Raw genomic sequence first — 22,458 nt, 5'->3', positions numbered from 1 at the left:
GAGTAAGCAGGATGGGAATGCGACCAAGTTTTCAGTGATTAACAGCTGTATTATTTTTGTTGCGGCTTTGTGTGGGGAAGTGTTGAACAATAGCAAATTCCTTCTACTGAAAACAAATAAAGTCAGATCAAGTGTAATAGCTGTAGTGGGTTCATAATTATGAAGTGTGACTTATTTTATAATGTTAGGACATGCCTCAGTTCACAGAACATGAAAACATCTGGGTCAGACCCCAGACCTGCCTCCATTCTCTCTCCCCACCTCCCAAAACGTGCTCAGATGACAACCGATACCTCACTAGCTTTGTGCCAATCTGATGTCTGATTTCCTGCCTCTCCTCTTCAGATGTTCTCGGCAAGATGTTTTTGTCTTCCAGTTCTTTTTTCGATGGCCTGTTGCCAAGTTTGATTGCAAGAGTATCCCTACGGCGTATTTTGCTTGCTAAAGAGCCTGGGATGGAATGGAAAAAGAGGATAAAGGGAGGGAGAGGTTCATTGATCCATTGATATTTGGGCTTAAACGTGCCAAATCCCAGAAAAAAAGCTTTTTAATGCAACCCATGGACATCTTCTATCTTTACGTTCTTTCAATGGAGGAATTTTAATTAGCATCTGAAGCAAAATACTTTTGACTTACTTCATGCCCACAATAATTTGAATAACTTAGAAAATAACAACCTGCCTGCTAGGGTGCAGTCAGAAAGTTCACAAACTTTCCCCAGTGCCTATGAAATAACTTGATATAAAATCTCAGCTTTAGCAACTTGCTGCATAATAAGAATGCAAAACAAAATAAAAATTAAAAAATTCCTTCCAGTAGTACCTTAGAGACCAACTAAGTTTGTTCTTGGTATGAGCTTTCGTGTGCATGCACACTTCTTCAGATATCTTATTGTTCAGATATTCAACTTAACACTGTTGTTGTTTTTTTAAAAGTTATTTTAGTGTTCTCAGACAAATCCAGAACAACAAGTTTCTGGATGACGATAATATGTACTCAAAAAACAAATGGAGCAAATCAAAACTCTTTGACCCCTACGTACATTTGATTTATTTAATTGGCACATATACACAATTTATTATTTAAGATATATTTATGCCCCATTCTTTGCCAAAATAGTCTTCTAGGATAATACGAAAATACAAGATATAATACACAAATAACAAGAATGTAAAATAGACAGGACACCAGCAAGTAAAGCCCTCGATAAAGCATTAGGAAAAGGCAATTAATAGGAATCTCAGGTACCACTAAGAGCCAATAAAGGCCCAGGCATATTAACCTGGTACCAAAATGACCTATATGTGGGGAAAACTATAATTTGGGTGCCTATTCTGGGCCAGCACCTGGTTCGAGTGTCCTCTGCTCCAACCTCCTGCACCACCTTGTTGCTTCTGCCTGTGAACTTGCAGGAGGGCAGCAAAAACAGGGGCTGCCAAGCAGCCTGGTACTAAAGAGTGAAGTGTTAGGCCAAACAGTTGCAGCCACCACAATGTTAACTTTCCCCAAATGCCTCTGGCCCACATATCGGAGCCCAGATACATTTGGGGGAAACGAAGGTGGTGATGGCTACAGCTGCCTCACACAGGCATGTCTTTCTTCATGCTCATTAAAAATGTGTAAAACTGCAATTAGACTGCATGAAAGTTCACAGAGCATGAGGCTTCTGCATGAAATGGAGTACCTTATTTGACCTGGGAGGAGGTCCAAGGGAGCAATTTCAGCAGACTCATCTTTGCTGAAACCTGAGAGAGATATGGAGGACTTTTGTCTGGGAATCTAAACCAGCTTCCCCACCCCACATCTCTGACCTTCAACATTAGCAGTATGCTACAATGCAAGACTGCTGCAAGTCAGTCTCTTATCAGCACAGTCCCTCAACCTGCAATCACGGTATAATAGCGTGCTACACTGTAAGGTTCATGCGCCTGCACATACATCCTGCTGCAACTGAAGTAAGCAAGGAGGTATTCCTTAACTATGTAGACGTTTGTCTGGGTAACAGTTTGACTTGATGGAGGGTCCAAAACAAAGTGAAAGCTCACTCTTCTGACAAGGCAGTAGAATCCTCTGCTCAACAAGTATGCTTCCCTCCCCCTTGTAAACATGGCTTAATGGCTTACTTTCACTACTATCATCATCATCTTCATCATCTGTGTAGAGTATTGGCCCATCCGAATCAGAGTCACTGGTGTGATTCTCTTTGTAGCTCTCACTTTCTTGAGTGTTTAGGGCTTCAGAAGGTTCATCTGTTGGGGCAGGACTTGGTTGGTCAGGGCTCTCTTTTTCCTGATCTTCTTTGGTAACAGAACTGTAGATCCCCAAGGGAGAAAAAAAAACCCTGTAGTACTTGACACAAACGCTACAGAAACATGATACTGAGGCTGCTTACATGTGTACAAACCTTAGGGAAAGGCTGTGTTCAGACATAACACTAAGCCACAGCTTGTTTTAACTGTGGTATGTTGACCAGCAGAGTAACTGTGCCTTGTTTTGCATCATGTTAGTTTAATTTTCTAGTTGCATTTCTGGAACTATGTAAGAATTAAACAGGATATTGGGTTTGGACATAACAAAAATATCCATGGTTGATGCAAGCTGAGACTCATAAACCAACTTCAAGCCATGGTTTCCCATTCTGCTTTGCTGGCCAGAAACCATTGGCTGATGTGGGTTCAAATATACAAATAAACCACAGTTAATCTAAACAAACCATAGCGCAAGCCAGGACACTATGTCAAGCAGGCAGACTTTTAGAAAACAGTAACCAGAACTTAAACCTAAAAATGAGTTGTTTCTACAAAGCACACAGAAGGGGGAGATAATAAAACAACACTACGTAAATTAGGCTAGAATCTGTCATGGACCAAGACTTCTGCTTGGTGTTACATAGGGAGAAAGAAGGATACTAGAACAGTTGAGGATAAGTGTAACAGCACATATCTAACATGTGCCTACCTATGCAGACATGGGAAGTATAGGTAGCTTAATTAATATATTTAGAACTCCACTTGTACAGAGCTTTGGATTCCTTAAAAGGTCAGCTATTTATAAATGGAATGCAAATTTGTAGCTCAGACAAACTATGCAGATAAACTTTAAAATATGCAGATCGTGGGCCAAATAATGTAATGCTAAATAATGGTTTCTCCATCCTTAGGGTAATGTAAGTCACCCCTGGTTTGAATGTGGCTTCCAATTCTGGTTTAAAGGCAAACTGTAGTGTGTTCCCAGTTTGCCTGGTTTGGATAGAATAGCAAACTATGGTTTGCTGCAAACCTGGCAGCCAGTGAGAAAACTGAAGGGAAAAGAGAGCTCATGAGCTCCATGATTTGGTGGACTTTCCTTCATTGGAAGTTTTTAAGCAGACTTTGGGTGGCCATCTATCATGGATGCTTTAGTTGAGATTCTTGCACTGCATGAGGCTGGACTAGATGACCCTTGAGTCCCCTTCCAACTCTACAATTCTATGGTTCTATAATCACTCCAGGGGAAAGTATTTTTCTGGGTGAAATACTTGATTAGTTTCTAAATAGCATCCTGGCCTTATGCTGTGGAACTGATTTTAAGTACATAATGAGAGTTTTATTTATGCAAGATCTGGATTTTATACATATATATATATAATGAGCACAGATAAAAAAGAGCTTTAGATTAGAAAGGAACATGGCACAGCTTAGCCCTTTTCTAAAGGAATATTCATTTATTTCATTGTTGCACAGCACAGCATCAGGCAAAATGCAAGATCCCAATCCCAGGTTTCAGTAAACAAGGTGAAGCAAAGCTGTTTTCAAGAAGCACAGCTTGCTACTGGATAGAAGCATTACCAAGGACAGCTCCTTCTGAAATTGACCTAAGAATGCAGACTGAGAAATGGGGCCATGTCTACCATACTACACCACGTTGAACAATCAACCCTTTCTAAAACAGAACTCTGAGCCTCGTGATATATTCACTCAACCTGAAACATGTTTTTTTTAAAACAACTCTTAGGAATGAACAAACAATATGAACAACATATCTCCAAATAAATGGTGAGCTGTAATTTTGGAGCCCTATTTGCAGACTTTCAAATATATACAGTATTTGAAACTCAAAGCAGTCTAACCAAGTTATTTTGTATGCTTGGCAATTTTGCTAAAGCTTTTGTTTTGAAGGTTTCTTGTGTATTTTTTTTTTTTAAATAAATGAATTGCATAAAATCCTGGCTCCCTCTCTTTCACTTCTGCTTGTGGTTATGAAAATATAATTAAAGAGAGAGAGAGAAAATTAGCAAAACCTTTCTGAGTTTCAAAGCATAGTTCAAACTTCAGGTATATGAAAGCCTATCTAAATCACTCCACCATCTCCCTAAATATTACTGCAACGTTGCTCCAAGTTATCATGAGCTACCTGAGAGCATGTGGTCTTACCATTCTGTGTCTTCTCCTTCAGTATCCAGGCTGTTGTCTAGGACAGCACTGCTTGAAGAGCTTTCACTATCTGCTTCAGTTTTTATGTGAAGATCGTTAGAATCTGTGCCAGGGACAGACGGAGATATTTCAGTGCTAACTGGCACATCTTGTGTGTCTGAGAAACCAGGGGGCTGAGAGCCTGGATACAGAGATGGGATGAAGGGAGGAGGGGGTGGTGGCGGAACAGCAGGAGGGGGAGGAACAGTAGCTGTGCTTGGCTGTGTTGTGTCTCCAGCTTCAGAAATAACAGAGAGAGGCTCTTCTGGTTTAGAGTTTTCAACCTTTGCTCCTGAGTTGCCTACTGCTGTGTTTGAAGTGGAAGAAATGTCCCCACAGGCAGACGTCCGCACGGTCACCTGCTTTCCATGCTTCTTCTTGTCTCTGGGTGTCCCTGTGCCTGTTTTGCTTGACGTGGGCTCTTTAGAGGTTTTAGGGCGAGATGATGTGGATGAAGGAGATGACGACGATGCCTTGGAAGTGTGCACTTTTTTTACGTGCGAGGAACTAGCTGAAATGGGAGAGAACATACACATCATCATTGCAGAAATGGTTTCCTAAACACTTTTTTTTGTAGTCAACGTACGTTATGTTTCTGCAATGGTGTTCCACCCTATTAGTGGAAAATCTGAAGCTAAACTAGCAGTATTGGCAACTCTAAAGTGTAATAAGTACATAAATATTTACAGAGCTAGGGGACACATTTGACAGTAGTTAAACAAGAGATCTGACTGCTGGTTCATGTCCTTTCTCCCTTCCCCTGCCCATCTTGTACCAGCTTTAAGCATTATATTAGCCCAGTTTGCACACCATAGTAAACTATACCACGATTATGCCTTGCATGAATGTTTTGCTCTTCCCCATGAGTGCGTGGAGGTTAAAAAAAATCACCACCAGATCCTTGGCTTAGTGTTACGTCCAAACCAGGGATATAAGTGTAGGAAGGTGCCTTTCACTGATTCATATTGTTGGTCCATCTAGTTCAGTATTGTCTATACTGACAGGCAGAAGCACTCCAGGGGTTCAGGCAAGACTGTTCCCTGGGACCTTCTACATGCAAAGCAGATGCTCTACTATTGAGCTACAAACCTTTCCCAAAAGGTGAGTAATGATTAGCAAGTCAAAAGGAAACCTTGGCTAGTCATCAATCATGCTCCATGGCTTGGAGCAAAGCAAACCACAATCCTTGGTTCAGAAGCAGCACTGGTTTTGTTCTCCCCAGTACAAGCAGGGAGGGGCAAAGTGGATGTAATTGTCTCATGCGCAGCAAGTCCTGTTTTATGGCTTGCCGTGACATGCAAACACTTCAACGGGTACCAAAACAATGGGTTGATGCCTGTTAACACTGATAATGTTGGAATACTTAGATGTGGTTATTATTTTTATTTATTAAATTTGTGTACTGCCCTTCATCTGAAGATCTCAGGGCAGTTCACAGCATAAAAGGCCAGGGGTATGAATTTGTGCAAGATTACACAGCTTACTCAATCATCAGCTCACTGGGAGATGGAAGGAGGAGTCCAAAGAACAGTGGGAAAATTTCATCTCACACATTCTCTGGTAAGAAAAAGTTGGACCTCTTTTTGTTTGTTTTTAAGAAGTCCTCTTTATTTCTTTTTACAACTGATAACAAAACCAATAAACTCCCTAAGCACACCACCCAACACTTTCAGATCTGATGTGAAGTGCTGCATTCCTGGGGTGCGACAAGCAGCTCAAATCCCTGTTACTGCTGAAACGAAATGCTAATCACGTGCTGCCTGTTACTGTGCCTCTAAGATCAGGCGTGGGCAATTTGCCTCTGCATTTCACGGGCCTTTTCAATGTAATCTGCCATCCTTGGAAACTTTACGTTAGAAAAGGTTTCTTAAACTCATTATTGCTAAAGTATTTTTGAAATAGTGGGAGAGGGAGGAAATCAGAATAGAAGCAAGTAAGGAGAATCCAGCCTTCACTGTGTCTTAAGTTGCATGATTTCCAAGTCCTTGAATAAAGACTTTTAGATGCTAAACTGTGTTTGTTTCCCCCCCTCATTTGAAGGAAGCAGGGTTTTTGGGGGGGATGGAGGGAATACCACTGAGTGTGTACACAGTGCATGGTAGTATGCATTTGGCATTGGATGTTGGTGCCTTTTTAGGGTGCTGTACACACAACACCATCCCCGTGTTGTCCCTGTCCAACCATCTGTTGAACTAAAGTACATTCTGCAGGAATGGTAACAACCCGTTTTGTGATGAGAATGCACTTCTGAAGTGCTTGTGTATGCATGTACAGAGAGAGTTGCTTTTCAAGTCCCTTCCTACTGGGGGCACACCTACTGGTACTGATCTCTGTGCCCCTCACCCTCACCACGTTTAACTTGTCCAGGAATGAAATAAGCAAATTTGGAAGCAGTACAGCAACTTGGTTGTCTCTTTCTACTACCAATATATATCCTCTGTATATCAGTACATCCACAATGCACCAGTTTTTAGCCCCTCTTTGGAAAGAATGAGAAAATGATGTCATCGCATGAAGGGGTGTACAATTATAAGTCGCTATTTACAAAAGCACACTTTGGAAAAACAACTGCTGGGCATTTCAAAGGCTACGTGTGTACACAGCTATATCCACCAACAGCATTTTGGTAGTGGTCATTATAAAGGCAATATGCAATCATTAACCCTACAACCCTTGGCTTCATCATATATTCTTGATTTAGCTGTCAATACTGACCAATGCTTTGGCAGTTTTCTTTTGGTTTTTTTTGCTCTTGTGTTTTCAAATCAGTCTCGCTAACCAGGAGAGCTAGAAATGTACATTTATTCTAACCAACAATTTTCAAAATTTTAATAACAGAGCATGATAACCACAAAGTTTGCTCTACACGGGTCTGGGTGTTGCCCAGCCACGCATTACAACACCCAAGTCTTATTATCATCAGATGCAAAACCAATGACTGTCATCTGCCTGTTTCCATGGCGTTGGAGCGTTTGTTCAGCTGAATGCACGCTAATGTAAGGTTACCAGATTTTTTTTTCAAAGAATCCGGGGACTTTTTTTAAAAAAAGAGGGGGGGCAAGTTATTAAAAAATAATAATTAAGAAGTAATATGTTCTCTTCTGTGGGCTCCTCTGTTGCGTGGCCTTCCTCTAGCACTCCTCTCTTGGAGCGCTAGCTGCCATGGAGTAGGCTTGGGTCATGCCTGGGCTTGGCCACGTGTCCTTGCCCTCCTGGTGCTCTCCTACCTCTTTTTCTTAGTGGCGGCTGCAGCAGCAGCGCAGCAAGGTCGGGGCTCCCCTCTTTTTCTCCTTCCTCTTTGTCTCTCTTCCTTCTCCTTCTCCTTTTCCCTCTCCTCCTTCTCCCTGCGTTGGCTCCAGGGTTTTTCTGGCCCCGGAGTGCCACTGGGCAGTGGGTCAGGTGGCCGGGTGCTCTCGCTCCTGGCTTGATTTGGGTTGCGGATGTGTGTGTGTGTGTGTGTCAGCGGCTCCCCCAGTTGACACGCTGGGCGTCCCTGGTTCACCCTCGGCAGTGGCGGTGGCAGCGGCAGTCTCAGCAGCCTGGAGCCAGCCTGGTAACACAGTTGGCTCTGGCTGGCTTCAGGAGCTGCTAACTGCCGTGGCGCCCGCCATTTTGCCTCACTGGAAGTCCCTATATGATGTGTCATGTGCCATTGAACCAATCACGCAACATTCATTCCCTACTAATAAATCTACAACACTTAAAATATAAACCCAGGGACATTAAATGAAATTTGGGGACATTCCGGGGACAGATTTTGTTCAGGGACAGATTTGTAAATCTGGGGACTGTCCCTGGGAAACGGGGACATCTGGTAACCATACGCTAATGGATAAAAAGTCTGGAAGTTGCTGCTCCCTGTGCTTTTAATGCCGGTGGCTGTGGCAAGGAAGCATAGCCAGTGGCATTTATGCGGCAGTAGAATGTGTTAGAAAACAAAGTCAGTGAAGAGTTAGCTACCGACAAGACACACACTGTATTAGTATGACATTGAAAGCAAGCCATAAGCTCCACAAATCCAAAGCTAGGCACCCGTATGTTAATACCCACAGCATGCATTACGGAACGACCAACCCGTGTGTTACTCACCAGCTTCTCGGTTTGCACTGCGGCTTGTTGGCTTGGGAGGCAGTGCAGAGGCCTGCTTAGCAGGAGCCTTGCCCTTTTTTTTAGCATGTGGCACTTCATTAGTCTTATGGCTAGTGGCAGCAGCAGTAGCATTTTTTGGAGGTATGGTTGCTTTTTTAGCTTTAGGCTTAGATTTAGGAGGTGGCGGTGGTGGGACACGGGGTGTCGATGTTTCGGAACCTTTAGGAAGAGGTTTCTCTATGGATGAGAAAGTGAACAGAAAGCAACTGACAAACAGACACCTGGCAGGATGCCAAACAAACAAACAAACATACAAACAAACACATCTCTTCGAACCACTCCACCTCTTGAGAATCGGAAACATTTCTATTTTTTTTTTAAAAGAAAGGAATTGCAGCCAGATTACATCAGCCCTGTCTGGTACATCTCCCAGGTCCATCATGTGGCCCAGAGTGGCTCTCAAAATGCAGAAACAAGGGAATAGCTTTTTAAAAAGAATTCAATTCCCATTGAAGGAGGATAGTGGCACTACAATCATTTTACAGATACTTCTCAAGCAACCATAACTTAATTTATTCCGATTCACCAGACCATATTTGGATCTCTACCCCATTCTCAAGAGATAAACAGTGTTCTTATTAGAAACAATTAGTGTGTAAAAACCAACAGTATGTGAGACGAGTAAATACAGTTGTGCATGTCACATGTGACCAGGGCTGCCAAGAGGCAGGTGCAGGGGTTACTGATATAATAAGATCACAGATAGCAGGAACCCCAGACTCTTTCATTTTTTTTAAAGCAAGGTTCTATAGCTCTCCTAGAAAGTAAGTTATGAAGTAAATATGCAGGTCCCCTTCTAAGTGACTTCTTTGAGATGAGGCAGCCTTGCTGCTCCTGCCTTTCAATGTTTGTAGCCAATGAGTGAAGCAACAGCTGTAATTGACACCAGGCAACAGGACTCGCTAGGATCCTAAGGAGCTGTTGGTCTCCCCTCCTCTTTTCCAACTTCCATCTCATTTATTAGTCCTTGGAATCTCCACAATTTGCCCTTCCTTTCCCCCTAGCAACCAGGATGCCTCATTCTTGTGATGAGTCTGTCTGAGATCAGGTAGATCCTAGCAGCTCTTTTCTGCAAATACCAACACACAGTAAATGTAGGTGGATGTTGAAGAATCTCCCCCCCCCCAAAAAAGGCAAATGTAAAAACTCTGCAGAGGATTAGGTAGTTTTCCCTGCATGCGCTAAAGTCCTGGCACTCATTAATAATTCACTGTATAGTTAACTTATTAATATTAATTAGATTTCTATACTGCCCTTCTTCTGAGGATCATAGAATCGTAAAATTGTAGAGTTGGAAGGGTGCAATACAAAAATACATACCATAGTAACAAACAAAAAACAACAGTCCCCCTAGTTTAAAGGCCATGGTTTGTTGATTTAGCCTGAGAGATGAGAAATGGACTGGGCCCAGAAAACCCTGCTGGCTCACCTAGTTAGTAGTATGTAAGCATGGTATGTAATTATGCCAATTTTGTCACTTTTTGACTCAACTTCCCCTCTCACATTATCATTGGTAACCCCCTAAATTAACTAGCTCTTCTGCTACCAGTTCTAAGCCAAATTACAATTCTAAAATGGTATGTGCTCAGCTATTAGACATCTGTGTAGGACAGAAATCATTTATACTCAGTGTTGCTTGATACATGCTGTGTAATTTTAGTGTTTATTTCTTCTTTTTTTTGAGAACATGGTATTTCTTAAAGCAGATGACAGATTTATAAAAGATTTAGGGCAAGATCACTTATACAACATGCACTCAACAATCATTTACCCAAAATACAAGCAGATGAAAACCTGTCAGCATGTTATCTTGGTACAAGAGAAGTACCTCCTTCTAAACATGCCTCTTGGAGGGTTGGCACCCCATCATTATTGCTAATAGCAATACTCAAAATGTAGAAAGCATCTGCAAGGCAGCAAACTTTGGAAGCATTTAACATTTCTAGAATTGTTTACCAGGAACAGCTTTGCTTCCAAAAACACTCTTAACTCTTTCTGTGCTCAGTGTACCAGTCTACCATGGCCTAATCATCAAGGCATTCAGCATTTCATTATTACAGTTCTGCTCATTTTCTGTTCTTGTTAAAAGTCCCATTCCTGAACATGAAAAGAAATCAGGTATACAATCCCACCACTAGTTATGTATCTTTAAGTCCTACTGAGATGAATATGGGCCGAGAGCAATATACCGTAATTGTGAGCAAAGAAGGACCATGAGCAGCATTGCAGACCCGGGTTTTGTATGAGTAGTTTTAATGCTTCGTATTTATAGAGAAAAGGTTAAAACAAACAAACAAACTCAAAAACCTCAAGCAGGCAAAGGCACATAAACCTAACTGCTACAACATAGATCAAGTGAAAAAACCCACCCATCTTCATGCGTATATCATGTGAAAGGTCACTTGTCTTTTAATGTCTTCCCAGGAGAATATGCTCTTTGTAGCTAGCAACATTTTTTTATTTTTTTTGGTAGGAAATGCACTTGTTTCTTATTTCACATGGCTAGAAAGAATCCTGGATTAGGCTGCTAGGTTTGTTTCACAAACACACAGCATTTGCCTTTTAAGATTTCAGGCACAGCCTTCATTCATTTCAGTGTGACGGCAAGGAGCTCCTTCGTAATGATAAGATACAGATGAGCAACAAGAGCTCATAAATGCACATATGAACGCGGTCACATATTTCATCAATTAATCTGGAATTGCCACAAACTCTTCCCCTGTATTCATAAATCACCAGTATTTATTAGGGTGCACCTATTAGCATGCATAGGGGAAAAAATTAATCACCCCTTCTGTTACCCTGACTGCAGGTACAACAGGGAGGTGATATAGTATTGTCTGTAGTTACCTTGAATGTGCACTGTTAAAGAAAAATCTGTCGTTTCTTCAGCCATGCAAATGTATGGTTAAAAATGTTTAAAACTGCCTTGCGGGATCAGATCTAAAGTTCAGTACAGTCCAGCACTGTTACCTATGGCAACAAGCAAATTTCTCTGGGAGGGCTACAAGCAGGGCATGGGAGCAATGGCTTTCTCCCCTAGATTTTTTACCAGGATTTGGTATTCAGAAGTGTACCATCTTTGATCACAGCAGTTAGCTTTTATGGAAAATTGGTACTGACTATTCATAACTATTATGTTTGAGAAAACAATGTTGTGATTACCAGAAATATTCTACTTCTGCTGTGGAGTGCTTGAAGCTATGAAATATACCAGTCATGGTAAACAGTTAGACATGGCAATGCATGTAAATAAGAAATTACTGGCTTAATTTCCTCTGCATGATTTAGGAATTCTTTGAATGAGTATTACTTGTCCGATGGATCTCTCAAGTACCTGGAGTTATCCCTCAAAAATGCAGAACATTTGCCCATGGAAAGACATCACGGTTGGGTCTCCTGATTTCTCTGTTTTGAGTTAAATGACTGGCAGAAGGGAGGCTCTAATTTTGATCAGACTAACACCATTCCAGAATCTTCAATTTGCCTTGTTGTGGAAAATATACAGGTAACCCATTGCTCCAATCAAAATTGGAGCCTGCTGGCTTCTGTTAGAGTCAGACTACAATCAGAAATGTCAGGAGTTTTTGATGTTTCTTTGTCATTTGGCCCCAAGACTACGTGAAGTGAAGTTTCATTAATTGCAATAAATGTGAAGCTAAATACAGCCTCCATGTCCAGCAGCAGTCATTCTCTGAATACCAGTTGATAGGGGCAAACATCACAAGATGGCTAGCATCTTCACTTTCTGCTTGTGGGATTCTGGCCGACCACTGTGGAAAATCAGAGTGCCAGGCAGGATGGACTTTTATCCTGATCCAGAACGGCTGTTCTTATGTTCTTATTGATTTTCTCACATAAAAAGCAAATAACAACCTGGTGGCATATACAGTATTTGTAGTGCCAGCTATAGAACAGCAGGGCACCCACTTAAAAAAAAAAAGATGTTTCCATTAGTGCATTGTGTATTTTCCTTTGTAGAAAAACTTGATAAGTCAACTTTTGGTGGTGATGGTGAGCTTCTGTTAAAATACAACTAATATTTGTACACTGTCATCTTGTAGTCTGTAACACTTCCATTCCACACATGCAGGAAGTTTAGTTATAAACATGCAGAAAAGGTTATATACATGTTTTTGTATGATGTACATCCTGCCCTTCTTTGAAGGAGCTCAGAGTGGTACACAAGTCCCCCCCACAGCACACCTGCTCTAACATTAGCCTCATAATGTTTAGGGAAGTTTTTAATCGATGACATTTTAATGTATTTTAATATTTGTTGGAAGCTGCCCAGAGTGGCTTGGGGGACCTAGCCAGATGGGCGGGGTACAAATAATAAAATAATAATAATAACTTTGGGATGGGGGTTAAACTAAGATTTACTGAATGGCCTTCTCATGCAATTCTAATTGCCTCTCATTAAGCCACAGACAAAGTTCCATTCATGTCTGCTAAAACAAATAAAACTCTGCTCCTCTTCCAAACCTACCACCTTTTCCTCCACTTCCAACAGGGCCAACTTTATGTTCCATTTAAAATTTGTATTTCTGATCGAAAAGATGCCACTTAAAAAAATTAACTGCCATCTTGTTTCTGCAAAGCCTTTCTCTACATTGGCTTCCTTGTTGCTATAGGCAGAGTCATTTTCAATATACATAAATCATCTACCCATGTTTTTAAAATGAGCAATCAATCCAGATGGGTTGCATTTTAAATTACCCTTTTTGCAGTCTTTTCTCTCTTCTGTAGCTGGTGGTGCTTTTGCCGATGTGGAGTTATTCTCTTCTGTGGTCTTCGTGACATTTTCTCCCTGTATGGCTTCTTCAGTGATTACTATCGTGTGGCCGTTTGAGGTTTCATAATTTACTGTTATCTCTCCATCTGGAATAAATGATAACAAAGTTATCACCTAACATTGACAATGTACGTAAGCGCTTCCCATTTACAGGGTTGCAGCATACATCAATGAGTCACACGGTTGATGTACATAAAATGTGACGAAGCTATATTGGAAAGGGAGGAAGGAATCTACATAAACAAGTGCTTGAATGCCGAGAATATTTACATTACCAGAACACTAATTGTCACCTAATATTTAGATCTTCATAGTCAACCTGAGCAAGCCAATCCTTTAAAGTGCATACAACACCTTTCCCCCAAAATAAAAGGCCCCAACATGTTGTAACATTGCCTCATAGAGGAGTTGCTTCATTCCCTTGATCATTTTGGTTGCTCTTTCCTGCAACTCTTCCAACTCTATATCTTTTGAGACCAGAACTATACACAGTATTTCAAGTGTGGTCTCCCCATAGATTTCTGTAGCAGAGTTATTATGGTATCAACAGTTTTACTGGGAGTACTTGACACCCTCTTTAGGGCATGCCAAGCAGTCTTTGAACACATCTTCCTCCCCTGACACCTGGACTCAACAGCACAACACATAGATGCAAGGCAGTAGCCCCACCCCCACCCCAGCCACCTGACACGAATACTTGGATTCAAGTATGCTCCCATGTTCTCTCCTGAATATACCTTGCTATTCAGTTCACTTTTGCAAACAATGTGACACAAATGACAGACTGAATTATGGTTTGTGCTTATAATGGAGGACCCAGGGGTTTTACCACAAGCAGGTTACGAGTCTGGCTTGAAAGGATGTGTCCCTGCCATAATACTAAAGGATGTATCAATCATGTCACACAGTTTCAAAACAATGACAGTAGCAACAGAACAGTAATTTAAATGGCATACAAAAGTTATTAGCAGCTGCCTATATTAATTGCCATCACCTTGTTCAGTTATTTCCTTCAGGACACCCCTTCTTATCAACTCCTCTCTGCTTTGCCTTGTTGATATCTTTCTTTCCAGCACTTCAAAAAAGAAAGACAAAATTTAGACATTAATTCACTGAAATTCAATTATAGCAATTATATTTTTTAAAAAAAACACCAGAAAAAGATTAAAAAGAACAAAAGCGAAGACCTTAGCCTTTGTCTTCAGCAACAGCTTTTCAAAATACTGTTAGTCGTTAGAAAGAAAAGGAGCACCGTACAAGTCGGTGACGCTGTTTGATCTTTTGTTAACAAGTGCAGCTACATTTTTAAAATTAGTAACAAGAATAGCAATGAACCTCCAGAACAGAAATATATTATGCAAATTTGTAATGGCGGAGTCACACTTACTCTGTTAAGGCATTGTTTTGTATGACAGGCAATCATTCTTCCCATCCAAGTTTTGGATGAAATACAATGTAGCCCTAGGGATGCGGGTGGCGCTGTGGTCTAAACCACTGAGCCTAGGGCTTGCCGATCGGAAGGCCGGCACTTCGAATCCCTGCAATGGGGTGAGCTCCCATTGCTCGGTCCCTGCTCCTGCCCACCTAGCAGTTTGAAAGCACAAAGTGCAAGTAGATAAATAGGTAGTGCTCCGGCGGGAAGGTAAACAGCATTTCCGTGCGCTGCTCTGGTTCGCCAGAAGTGGCTTAGTCATGCTGGCCACATGACCCAGAAGCTCCCTCGGCCTATAGAGTGAGATGAGCGCCACAACCCCAGAGTCATCCACGGCTGGACCTAACGGTCAGGGGTCCCTTTACCTTTACAATGTAGCCCTAACACGAGTGTTCTGCTAGTGCAAGGATTTCTTCTTTTGTAATGGAATGTTTTCCCCCTCTCCTTCCCCTCAGGTTTCCCCAGGCCTCTATAAAAGAGCAGGGGAAGGAGAGATAGGGAAAGTCCTGCTGCCCAAGTGGAAATCCCAGTGCTGACAGGAATTCTTTGTAAAACACCACCCTGAAAGTGGGAAAATGTATCTCTTCTGATATAAAGCTATGTATGTCATAGTTCCTGGAAACATGAGTGCACAAAATGTTGCATAACTTACAGCCTGATTTATCAGGAAATCCCCTTGTACAGAAACCACTAGCTAGTCATCTGAGAGCACATCCTATGATGAATACAAACAGCGACCTTCAAAGTGGGGTCTCCAACCTGTATATAATGGCTGCCTTTCAGCTTCCCTCACGTGGTTCAGGTTGGGGAAGAGCCATAGCTCAGTGGAAAAGCTTCTGGGCCCCAGGTTCAATCCCAGGCATCTCCAGGTAGGGCTCAGAGAGAACCATGTCTGAAATCCCAGAGGGCAACTGGCTCTGTCAGAATACATAATACTGAGCAAGGCCGACCAATAGTCCTTCTCAGTGTCACGCAGCTTCCTTCAGACTGAAGACTTCCAGTTTCAGCCAGGTATTACTGGCTTCTGCACAAGGGGACTTTCCATAAGTTCTTAGATGCTGTCATGCATCAGGCTGTAAACTATGTAACTTTCTGTGCACACATATTTTGCACTTTCCAAGAAGTATACCATAAGCTGCTTTGTTTGTTTATAAAAACTTATTTCTGCTGACAGAAAGATGCAAAAACACAAATAATCCTTGAAGGTAACCTGGTACTTCTGAGCAGCTGTGGCTCCAATGGAGAGGGTGCAATACATGCACAGGAAAAGTGCACATTATCCAATAAATCCCAAAGACGCAGAACATCAGAGGTCCTTGATTGTCAACCAAGGCAGATCTGCAGCCATGCTTCACAGACCACATCTATCTAAAACCATAATAATGGAATCCCAAAGGACCCAATTTTGCCACAATGCATTCTTTAAGACTAGAATTTGTTGTTGTTGTTTAGTCATTTAGTTATGTCTGACTCCTCGTGACCCCTGGACCAGAGCACACCAGGCACTCCTGTCTTCCACTGCCTCCCACAGTTTGGTCAGACTCATGTTGGTAGCTTCGAGAACACTGTCCAACTATCTTGTCCTCTGTCGTCCCCTTCTCCTTGTGCCCTCCATCTTTCCCAACATCAGGGTTTTTCCCAGGGAGTCTTCTCTTCTTGAGACTAGAATACCCAGTGAATTTAAGTGTGGCATATCATCCCTGGCTTGCCAATTGTTCATAATGAGTTTCTTAAGCATTTGCTAATACCCTGTCCTTTAAAAATATAATTATTAAGCCTATCTTCTGAATGTGACCCTTAAATGTTTGCTTCTTCCACTCATTTAATGCTTCCCCCCATTTAATCTCCTATTGCTGGGAGAGAATTAAGCATTTTACAGCACTTTCCTCAAGTGCTATCTATAAGCTGGGTCAGGTGGAGTCCCGTCCTCTTGCCATTTCTACCATCAGTCCTGCTATCCACACTTCCAATCTCTGTATATTCATCATCTGCCTCACAAAGCAGCATTTTTGAGATTTAACTATGGCTCAGATTTATCTGCTCCCTTAAACCACTATCTCCTTCTTACTCAGAACAGGACACCAGTGAACTAGACAGACATTAAGCGATTAAACAAGCAGAATATTTTTGTATCAGGCCCCGAGCAGGCACACTTGGCTTGTGGAGCTACAGCTATCCTATCTGTCCTGCTTATTGCTACAGTCATCATTTTTTTATGTCTCTTGCTTGGTCTGTTTCTCTTCATCTTCCCTTTTCTTTAGCTTCTTTGTATGCATGGAATGTTCCTCCCGCTAAAATCCTATATGCCTCCTTTCTTATTTCAAAAAGCCTTTTTGCTTTGCCTCCTTAATTTTTACCTCCTATATTTTGCTTCATTTTTTTAAAGGCAAAGTAGTAATTACCAACTTTAGCAGCATGCAGATTTAAGAATGTTCCACACTGCCTTAAGCAAATTACAACTCCTTCTGCACAATCACATATTGTTCCCCTCCTCGCCACCAACATGTTCTCTTCCTTTGCCTCTGCCTGGTTTCAGTGTGAGCCAATTGGATAGAGACCTGCTGTTTTTAGTTTTTGCAAAGCATTAAATATTCTTTAAATCAGGAATGGAGAACCTGTGACTATCCAGATGTTCAAACAAAGCCTGGAGGGCCAAAGGTTCCCCATCCCACCTTTAAACACAATGGCCTTGGTCCAAAGAACTTTGTGCAAAGCAGCAGGTCGCTTGCATGATGCTGCCTGCCTGTTTGGAAGAAAGAAACCCCCTCAAAAATAGATGCATAAATATATTCAGTTGCAGATGTTTTCAGTTATAAATGTATTAAGTCACAGGCAATGCTTTAAAAGCACAAAATAGCATTTTCTTTATTATTGCATTCACAAAATATGGCTTGTTTTGAAAAACTCAATGAAAATTATTACCGTAGTTTAAAAAATCATGGAAAATATTGCAGTTCAACAGATACAATGTACTTCAGCTTTATATGGAACATTCTCTTTTGTTTTCACATCCTCTTTCCAATCACATACTTTTTTATAGAAAAATATATATAACAAAAGAAATAAATGCAGAATTTTTATGATCATGTTTGATCTCAGGAAGTCAGTGAGAGACAAGTCAGTTTTCCTACTTTTTAGAGAAACTTATTCATAAATATGCGTAGTCAGATAACATATTGCAGCACCTTCATATGCAACTGTATTTTCTTAAGCTGCTAGATAAAAGGTGTTGAATTCCTTAATCACCAATTTGGGGTGCTTTATTGTCCTATATTCATTGGGTTTCTCACCCCATTTTTCGCTTTTTCTGAACACCAGGGCTTGAACCACCTTCATGTTGCTCTGATAATTAGTCTAATCTGGCAGGGCTAATCATGCTCTTGGAAAGTAGTGTCTTAATAAGCACCACTGCCAGCCCAGGACATCCCACTGCCAACAACCCCCTCTATTTGGTGGACATATTGCAGGGAAATGAGTTTGCCAGAAAATTCTGAGTTTGAAAATTTTCTGGAAATTAGGCTAATTCACATTGGGTTTGGGGACGGGACTGAATTTGCATTGGAAAACTTTCTGATCTTTCTGTTATGTTTGCCAAAAGACTATGTAATTTGTGATTTTGGAAAGATACCCATGTTACTGCATTTGAATTATGGAAGAATATATTGTCCAGATTATCTGCACAAGTGTATGTGCTTTTAAATAGCTGTAGGCATTCATGTGCTGAAGATTCTAAAGTGTTGCATGTTTTTATGACTAAGTTAACAAATAATATTTTTGTGCACATTTTTGTAACTTGTATATTGGTTATATATATTCGCCCAGAAAATGTTTGGAGTATTTATAAATATATTAGTATGTATTGATAGGAACACTATAGTTTTGGAGTGTTCCTACCATCATAATCACCTGTTTGTTACAAAGGTACTATACATATATCAGTCATCTGCCTGTTACAGAAAGACCCTAAAGGAGATTTACTGAAATGTGTAGGGCAACTAATATGTATTTATCAGCATCTTAAGACATTATACTGAGTCAGACCATTGGCTGCTCTGAGCTAGTTTGTCTAGTTTGAAGAACGGTAGCTCTCTAATGTTTCTCTCAGCAGAATTATTCCCAACTCTGCTGCTATTTTTATTTTAACACTTGTAGAGTGCCTAACATTTTTCTAAACACTGTACAGATTTTTTTTTTTTTTAAAAAAAAGATAAGACAGCTTGTAGCTGGCAAGCATGGATTAACAGACATGATGCAAAAAAAAGAAAATGGAATGGAGAGTGAAGAGGGAAAGCAAGCAAATTCAGGAAGTTGGGACAGAGTGATCTTTCTAGCAAATGCAGGGGGAGCAAGCTCTTTGCAGCTGCTTCTCTAGCAAATGGATAGAGAAACTTTAGTCTTTGTAGTTAGAAAGTTGATACTACAGAGGTTGTGGTCTCCCAGTGGCCCTTGTTCAGATGGCGATGGCAGAGGTCAAAGTGTGCTTCCCTTTAGTTGTGACATTCTAGGGCTATGCTATATCCTTTTAAAACAAACCATGGCCATGTTGTGGATTGAACCTGGGAATGGTTGCATGCAAACCACATGCTCTTCCACTGACCTATGGCCACTTGCCACAAGTTCCTGCAAAATACTCTCAGCACAGACTGTTCTCAAGTTCATATCGATCTCTAAAATGTTACTTTTGGGCATCCAATTTAGATGCTCAAAAATCTTAAATTCTACTTCCTCAGTTTCTGCTAACTTAAAACACTTATACACCTCACTCATTACTGTACACTCATGCTCCAGTCTAATTGTGGCTTCTTTAAAACAAAATGTTACAGGGGATAGATGTGGTAATTTAAACATCTGAATTACACCTCACAGACAAGATAGTCTTGTCTTGTCTCACACATTATAATTCACACCCCCATTAGCATGCATAGCACTCAAGATTATTCCATAAACAAAAAGACAGGTACTTGCTCTCAAGAAATGCATGGCCTACCACAGAAGGAAGAGAAGGGAAGAGAAAATGTAGGAAGGAAATGTGAGCATGTAGATTTACTTAACACCTGAAACTTGATTACAGTAAAGATTATGGTATTAATCCACATGTCTCAGGGAAAAGATGGACTCTGGAGGATGAGAGAGATAGTGCCCTATAGAAGATGGGAGTTCTAGGCACAGCTGGCAGAAAGAGAGCCACAAAGTCCATCTGCTTTAGGTGACCTTTGTAGCAAAAGTTCCAGTTACAGGTAGGTAGCTGTGTTGGTCTGCCATAGTCAAAAATAAAAATAAAAAAATTCCTTCCAGTAGCACCTTAGAGACCAACTAAGTTTGTTCTTATGAACACAAGAACAAACTTAGTTGGTCTCTAAGGTGCTACTGGAAGGAATTTTTTTATTTTTTATTTTGTTTTGTAGCAAAAAACACTTTCGATGGATTCTGTGAGGGATGCAGAAGAGCTCACTTTATCCTGAAGTGATGTGAAATGTCACTTTGAGCAGAAGATTCTAGGAGGAAGTAAGGAGTGTGGTTTTTCTGTCTGAAGTTTTTCTACATAAGATTAATGAAGATGAATAAAGATGATGATGCTGTAATTATACTTGGGTTTTTTATATTATTATTAGAATATTTTGCTTCAGCTAATAAATTTCTCTTGCTGGCAGTGTTATAGTCAAAACACCAGAACTGAACTGTGCTCATTTCCTCCTTCCCACGGTATCACAGCAGCAGACACTCATCAATTTAAATTCTCCATGAACAAGAGCAGAAGCATTAGATTTATTAATGGTATGGAACCAAATCTGAGCTATGCATAAGGAACAAAAAGTACAGCAAGGAAGCTGTCTAAATACCAGGCACTTTGCATTCATTAAGGCATAATTGTATTTTGATTATATGAAATAGATGGAATCTGAAGCAGAGTAAATGAGACAGCGTAGGCAAAGGTCACTAAATATTGGAGAGATTAAGTGTTTGATAATTTGCCAAAGTGTTCCATCTTATCTTTTTAAAAGTTATGCAGAGACACATTTCTGTAAGAAACAGTGATTTACTGTTTTGCTATTAAAACTTAAATTAAGAAACATAAAATCAAACGCTTCAACAACACACACCGAGACCATCTGCTTTATTTCAGAATCAAGACAGCTACAGAATATCATTCTGTTGCATTTTAAATAAATGTCATTTTAGAAGTTCAGAGTTCTTCAAGATTTTTCATCTGAGTTAATTTGTTAAAGAAGCACTGGGAGAAAATGGAATTACTTCTGGGAAAGTGATGGAACTGAATATAGAAGGCATGCCTTCCCTTGCTATTTGTATGTGAAGTTACTATGACCAAAGAATATGTACACAACTGGGATTGTATCTTTGTGAAAAATACCCATGTTCCCAAGAGTTGAGAAGCTAGAGTGTGGATGTGTCAAGGTGGTAGCTCAGCTCACATAGAAGGTGTTGTTAAAGATGGGAGGTCTTTTTAAAAATGGGGTGGGGGAGACTTGGATGCACAACTGTATAACTATAACACACTGCATGGGCCTTTCCTAAGGATAAGCATCCCTTTACAATGAACATATATACACCATTTTTAAAAAGGTGGTCTCTTTCATCAGAACATTTCAGTTCTCCTGCAATCCCACAGTTCAAGAAGGCCCCTTCTTTCTATCTGACAGCTCGGGCTGGCATTTCTATGTCTGTTCAAGTAAACATTTGCCCTATGTGTCCAACAGACAGCCAGTGTGGTATAGTGCTTAGAGTGCTGGACTGGGACCCGTGGGACCTGGGTTCAAATCCCCACTTGGCCATGAAACTCACTTGGTGAGGTTGGGCCAGTCCCTGCCTCTCGGACCAACCTATTTCACAAGTTGTTGTTGGGATTAATTGGGAGTGGTGAGAGGAAGAACCACTGTGAGGTAAAATGTGGATAGAAATAAATATATAAATGTTTTATTAATTCTTCACTTTTACTTTAAGAGTCCCCACCCATGTTATTCAGCCGCTGTTAAATCCTCAGGCTCTCTTAATTATGCCATTCTTTTTTTTTTTTTTAAAGCACTAATCCAAGATTCTGAAATGCATCCAGTTATTTTTGCTTCTCAGTGGTAGACCTGCAGTATCTTCATTTAGCTTCGAGCTTCTCCTCTGGGATTATAGCATTTGATGCAATCAGAGCCAGACGTGGCTTCTGCTCCACCCACTCCACTTTCCCCATGGATATTCAAAGGAGCATCTTTTCACTCCAGCCTATAAACTACTGAAATCTCTTCCTCTTCCAAAAGCAGAAACTGGTAAGATCCTTCCATAATGAATCCTCCATAATTTTAACTGCTCGTATCATGTGTTGTTTACATAGATATATTCAGCTGCTGTCACAGTATGATCACCACCTGATATATTTTTGCAAGAAAACGGAACCTTCCACCCAAGAATGCACATTTCAATGCATGCTGTTTTTCACAGGCCTAATGCAAAACAATCAGATTCCCGCCCCTGCCCAAGTTCTCTGGCTGAGGACCAGACTAGGACACATAGCATGTTGCATTCCCCTAAGTTTCCCTCCCCTTATTGTTATTTTTTAAAAGCAAAACAAAGAAGCAAAATAAGCTTTGGTAGTCCCCTATCTGAAGTGAAAGAAGAATGGGAAA

At 40.8% G+C, this 22,458-nt stretch overlaps 1 protein-coding gene across 5 annotated transcripts in view; it reads right to left on the bottom strand.

The window, feature by feature from the left end:
- PHACTR2 (phosphatase and actin regulator 2) overlaps positions 1–22,458 on the bottom strand; it is an 89,705-nt gene that overhangs the window by 10,531 nt on the left and 56,716 nt on the right. For 4 of the 5 annotated variants that reach the window (XM_033143917.1, XM_033143919.1, XM_033143918.1 and 1 more), the window contains 5 exons: positions 14,390–14,470; positions 13,320–13,481; positions 4,413–4,962; positions 2,124–2,311; positions 294–450 (listed from right to left, as the gene is read on the bottom strand). In XM_033143917.1, coding sequence (XP_032999808.1) covers positions 294–450; positions 2,124–2,311; positions 4,413–4,962; positions 13,320–13,481; positions 14,390–14,470 — 1,138 coding nt within the window. Of the gene's footprint in view, positions 1–293; positions 451–2,123; positions 2,312–4,412; positions 4,963–8,540; positions 8,778–13,319; positions 13,482–14,389; positions 14,471–22,458 lie in introns of all 5 variants that reach the window. The other variant, XM_033143921.1, reaches the window with a different exon arrangement.

The sequence above is a fragment of the Lacerta agilis genome, chromosome 3 (assembly GCF_009819535.1).
Source record: "Lacerta agilis isolate rLacAgi1 chromosome 3, rLacAgi1.pri, whole genome shotgun sequence".
Lineage (NCBI taxonomy): Eukaryota > Metazoa > Chordata > Lepidosauria > Squamata > Lacertidae > Lacerta > Lacerta agilis.
Note: the sequence above shows the minus strand (reverse complement) of the source record. Positions and strands in the feature narration are given on the sequence as shown.